The 6,000-nt window shown below is 48.4% G+C and overlaps 1 protein-coding gene across 1 annotated transcript in view; it reads right to left on the bottom strand.

The window, feature by feature from the left end:
• Positions 1-2,063: 2,063 nt before the first annotated feature.
• The window catches only part of RHEB (Ras homolog, mTORC1 binding), a 47,589-nt gene continuing 43,652 nt past the window's right edge, over positions 2,064-6,000 (bottom strand). Inside the window, exon 8 of the mRNA XM_032643555.1 lies at positions 2,064-2,579. Coding sequence (XP_032499446.1) covers positions 2,487-2,579 — 93 coding nt within the window. The 3' untranslated portion in view covers positions 2,064-2,486. The remainder of the gene's footprint in view (positions 2,580-6,000) is intronic.

Below are 6,000 nucleotides of genomic sequence, written 5' to 3'. Positions count from 1 at the left end.
AATAGGGCAGCACCTGCTTCACAGGGTGGACGTGAAGCAAAGCAGAAGAGGTACTGCTGACCGCCTTCCACCACCACCTCCAGGTCACGTGCTCCCCACCACTGGAGAGCACCCCTCAGCAACATCACCCTCGGAACACATCACAAGCACAGCCCATCAGATAATCCAATCAACCATCTTGTGGATGGGTCACCACACTGGGAAGCAGGACTGCCTGCCCTGTGCTATTCAAGGGGCAAGGTCAGACGTAAGTTCTACAGGGTGCAGAGTTCTGTTGTGTTCACGGCACTTAGAACGGTGTGCAGCACACAGCAGGTGCTCAGAAAACATCTGAATGAACAGCTGAGCCACACCATGTAAAGAGATCCACGTCACCTCCAAACAGGGCAGCTAGGCCTAGAGGACATTTCGTGAGAGTCAAACTGTAGTTGCAAGAACAGGCTGCCCCAAGATTCCATTTACACAGAAATAACTTATCAGATGTAAAATGTTGCCTGGATGAACTGAATCCAGATTTAATGTGGTTCCATCCAGTGAGTACTGACACATATTAGGCCTAAGAATAAACCCTGTTAATAAGTAATGATACTACATTGCTAAAACTTATTTGTATTTAAAAAGTATTTGGTGGAGGCCTTTTTCATCCTGGCTCAAATTTCATCCTTGAATGATAAGACACAAACACTATAAAGATTCAAAATAATGACACATTCTTTTTTTAAAAATTAATTAATTGTTGGCCATGTTGGGCCTTCGTTGCTGCACGCAGGCTTTCTCTAGTTGCGGCAACCAGGGGCTACTCTTGGTTGCGGTGTGCTGGTTTCTCATTGTGGTGGCTTCTCTTGTTGCGGAGCACGGGCTCTAGGCTCACGGACTTCAGTAGTTGTGGGCACGCAGGCTCAGCAGTTGTGGCTTGTGGGCTCTAGAGTGCAGGCTCAGTATTGTGGCGCGCGGGCTTAGTTGCTCTGCGGCATGTGGGATCTTCCTGGACCAGGGCTCGAACCGGTGTCCCCTGCATTGGCAGGTGGATTCTCAAACCACCGTGCCACCTGGGAAGTCCATAATGGCATATTCTAAAAACATAATTTTTCATTAAAAAATCAGTTACAGGGCTTCCCTGGTGGCGCAGTGGTTGAGAATCCGCCTGCCGATGCAGGGGATGTGGGTTTGTGCCCCGGTCTGGGAAGATCCCACATGCCGCGGAGCGGCTGGGCCCCGTGAGCCATGGCCGCTGAGCCTGTGCGTCCGGAGCCTGTGCTCCGCAACGGGAGAGGCCACAACAAGTGAGAGGCCCGCGTACCACAAAAAAAAAAAAAAAAAAAAAAAAATCAGTTCCAAAGCAATATTCTATTTTATCAACAAACTCAATAACGTTTCCCTAAAGGTTAGAAATGGCTGTGAAATTCTAACTGGGAAGGAACATCATTTAAAAAATTTCGCTCAGCTTGAACTCTCAGAGTCGAGGTGATGGCCACCAGGCAATTGAAATCCTCGATTCTCCCTCAAAGCTGCTCTTGGCAGAACGGGAGGTAGGCAGTCTGGGTTTGAGGGAGGTTCATGAAGCCCTGACACAGAGCACTTACCAGGCAATCTTTCCCATCCTTTAAACTCCTGGAGGTTTTGGGATAGTGACAGGCCAATCTATTTTCTAAGTCACATCCTGTCTGCCGTGGACACCAAGCTAAGTAAAAGGAGAGACAGTAAGTGTATCTTTAGGTCCCCTTTTCTTCAAGTAGCTAAGAGACAAGCAAGAGGGTGGCCGGAAGGCTCTAAGTAAGCCTGCAGCCCTACCTGCATGAAACATTCCAACCAAGGTGGGGAGAACAGTTATTATTGGGGAGCAACTCCCCTCACAGACCCCCCCCAAGGTCACTCAGCTTTAGTCAACAGGAACGCCCCCCCCCCAAGTTCGGGCACTCTACCCCAAGTGCCCACAGCTGCCTGGTGGGCCACATCCTCCACTGGCTCCTGGAATCCAAGCTGGAGCCTCCTCGGAGGCAGGGAAAGAAACCCTCAGGAGGACAGGTTTTTTTCTTTAAAAGCCACACTGAGGAGCACAACGATTAGGCTTTGCAGCTATTTTATTTACAAGTATACACTTAACACAACGAAATAAACACTGACATACTGAAGCCTAGTTAATAGTAGTGTAACAATATGTATCATTTGGATGATTACATTATTTTAAACAACAAACTACACTGAAAAATTAATGCAATAAAATTCTTGGTCATAATATTATTAAGAAATACAATATATAAATTGAAAATATGATTGCTCAAAATTTGAAAATGGAAGTGAACTCATTTGGACCGAGTCAGAGTTTAACATAATCTGAAAGGAGGGGTTGGGAGAGAAGCTCTGACCCAAATGAAATCTTTCAGGTTAACAGAAGAGAAATGAAGCAGAGTTTATCTTAAAGGAAAGTGGGCAGGCTGCCTCCTCAGCAGGCCAGGCTCCCGGTGCCCTCAGGGTCTGCGGCAGAATCACATCACCAAGCAGGAAGACTTCCCTTGTGAGGCGGCCCCGTCAATTTTCTCTGCCTCCAAAATTATCCTTCTAAAAACATCAACAGCAGTCTGAAACCAAAGAGAAAACCGATGACAACGTTAGCGTTAAAAGCGGAGCCACGAGGAACACTGATACTGCTGGCGGGACTGGAAAAGGCCCACGGCCTGCCCTGCACGTGGAGGTCCAGGTGTGGAGGCCAACGAGGCGGCCCCGGGGCCGCAGGAGCCTGGGATTCCTCCCTCCCCTCCCCCCACGTGGTGACTGCAGACCACCGGAACTAACCTCAAATCACACTTCAGAGCCCTGCTTTCATCAGTCACAGGAAGCCCCGCCTACTCCGCCTCCTGCGGCGCCTCTGGACCTCCAGGGTGGAGTATCCCCTGCTGGCTCACCCGCCTCGCCCGCCCTGCGGGCGCTCTGGGACTACAGCAGGGCTGGGGCTCTTTCGCCTGGCCTGGCACCCCACCCCTTGCCTGTCACACCCTTTCCCCTCCCACTTCCTAAAAACTGTCAGCTCTGGCTCTTAGGCCGTGAGATGACACCCGTGCCCTCCGAGCCTGCTTCCTCTAGGCCACCTAGAGCCCCGAGTCACCCCCGGCCTCACCCCCCTCCTCCGGGGCAGCCGCTCCACCTCTGCCACCACTCGCGCCACCCTGGCCTTGCACACCCCCCCCCCGGGGACCTCCTCTCCCTCCCGACTGCGCCTCTCAGCCCCAGGCACCAGCCCTTCACAAGGAGGAGCCACCATCATTTAGGGCAGGAAATCCTCACTTAGGCCGAACGTCAGTCCCGGTCCTTTAAATGCGGTCATCGTGATAATCCAAAAATGCTCCTGTTTTCAAAAACCTCGCAGGGTAGCACCCAGATCTTGTCATCACCAAGCAGCACCACCCCCCCCGCCCCCATCTTCCTTCTCTCGCCTCCCGGGCCAGCGCAGACGTCCCCAGGGCAGTCACCGGCCTCCGACTCCCTTCCCTGCCACCTGTCTGCCTGCTCACTGCCTGCGCCACACAGCGGACACAGCCCATGGACACACCTCCAGGACCCTGAACCCAAAGGGGACCCCTGCTGCCCCAGCAGCCCAACCACATTTCTCTGGTCCAGTCAGCCCCCAGAATGAAGGGGTCATGCCTCTTCCTTCCACTGGGATCGCTAAATCTCTTCCCTGCTCTCACCCTCGGCTGATGACTGGGTTCTACATTTCACTGGGAAAACAGAAGCAGCATTCATAAGCGAACTCTCCATACTCTGTCCACCAATGACCATGCCCTTGAATTTGGGCTCTTCTATTCTGCTTCCCTCTTTCCTGCTGGCACAAAGGAGGCACCCCTAAGTGAGCCCAAGCCAGCCCCAGGCCCACCTCTCCTGTCTAATCAAGGCCACTGACTTCAGCAAGCACCCTCCTTTCTGCATTACCAATTCCCCTCCTTTCCCACGACTATGCAGGCAAGTTGTTATTTATTTCATCCTAAAAAAAAAGCACAGGGCTTCCCTTGTGGCGCAGTGGTTTAGAATCCACCTGCCAATGCAGGGGACACGGGTTTGAGCCCTGGTCAGGGAGATCCCACATGCCACGGAGCAACTAAGCCCACGTGCCACAACTACTGAGCCTGCGCTCTAGAGCACGCGAGCCACAACTACTGAGCATGCATGCCGCAACTACTGAAGCCTGCATGCCTAGAGCCTGTGCTCCGCAACAAGAGAAGCCACCGCAATGAGAAGCCCGCGCACCGCAACCAAGAGTAGTCCCTGCTCACCACAACTAGAGAAAGCCTGCGCGCAGCAATGAAGACCCAACACAGCTAAAAAAAATCACAGAAAAATGTGTGGAAAGATGCATGCCAAACTCTTACAAAAAAAATAGAGCGTGCCTGGAATCTGGCTTTCTAGATAAGTCTTAGCATTCTTCTTGATTACCTGTGTGATCTGACTCTGACAAAATGCATTCTCTTCCATCAAATTGCTGAAATACAATTTGTGAAGGCCTCCACAGAAAATAAGCCAGAACTGCAAACACATCCCATAGTTCAGTAATAGTCAAAGTGCAGTATTCTCACGGACTTGATAATTTTTACCACTGTGCACTTTGTAATCAACAAGTCTGACTGAACTCCACTGAGGACAGTTTATTTTAAAATACTGGATTTTTGCTAAGTAATACAAAGCTACATTTGAAAATTTATCAATAAAAAATTTGAGCGGTTCACAAAGATTGGTCTCTGATCACATGACTATTGACGTGGATGTCTCTTTACTACACAAATTCTCTCTCTTCCTACTACCTAGACCAAGAGTAGTAAGCACTCTAGTATACATGTGGATTAGAATCAATCACACCTCTTAACATAAGGGATTAGAATTACTTGGTTTCTCCCCACCCGATGGGCAGAAACTCACTGGGCTTAGGATCTAACTGTCTTCAGCTCAACAACAAGGTGAGCAGTGTCACAAGAGCCACAACAGAGGGCTGAGAAGTGTCTCGACAGCTGGTCAGGACTGCTGCTTTCCAAGGATACGCATATCAGCTCTGTATTTACCTAACTTGGGTACAAGAATCTTTCTGCCTTTAAGGATTATTTCACGTCGCATAAGGTATTTGTTGATCTGATGAAGGTGCTAAAGTAACCGAGACAACAGTGAGTTGGGTCATCTGATCTTCTAGCTTGTCTGGGATGTTTGAGGTCACTGTACTGCACCCTTGCCTTCTTTTAGAGTTTTGGTTAATATCAGATAAATCTACTAAATTTATCAAAACTTTAAAAGAATTACAGCAGTTGGAATTTTTTCATTTTAACTTTAAGCCTTGAGAACAATTTCATCTTTTATATGGGTACTGAAAAGGCAGTATCCTACCTTCTAAAGGAAACTAAAAGGTTGTTAAAAAGTAAATCTATCCAGAACCATATTAAAAATCTTAAGCTACGGTAAAGTATAACATAAACTAGATAGAGAAAAGGCCTGCATCCTCCAACCAAAAAGTAGTTTAATAACATACCCTAAGCGTACCATTACAGGTCACTCTCAAAAGATAAATTAACCTGAGGCGACACGCCTTACTAAGCAATCCCTCTTAATTACATTCGAGGTAGGGTCCATAAGGTGTCGACACCTTTGAGGATGCTGGAAGGAATAACAAAGCAACGGCCAGAGACGCACAGAACAGTAACACACAATGCACAGGGGCTACGTGAACCTACGTGAATAGTGAAACTGGTGATGATGCCTACATAATTATAAAGTCAAACAGAATAATTGTTTTAGTATCCTCAGATTTTCACCGAAGAGAAACACAACGGAGCGAAGTTAGCAAAAGCAGAACCAAAGATAACTTAGGGCCATTCAACGTCACTCCTCCACATCAAAAAAAATTTTTAATTGAGACAGTTGTCACATAGCGTGTATTTGTTCTAGGTGTACAACATAATGACGATGTATGTATATACTGTGAAATGATCACCACGATAAGGCTGGTCACACATAGTTACAAAC

Source organism: Phocoena sinus, chromosome 9, assembly GCF_008692025.1.
Source record: "Phocoena sinus isolate mPhoSin1 chromosome 9, mPhoSin1.pri, whole genome shotgun sequence".
NCBI classification, from domain to species: domain Eukaryota; kingdom Metazoa; phylum Chordata; class Mammalia; order Artiodactyla; family Phocoenidae; genus Phocoena; species Phocoena sinus.
The sequence above is the reverse complement of the archived record's forward strand: the minus strand, read 5'-3'. Positions and strand labels throughout refer to the sequence as shown.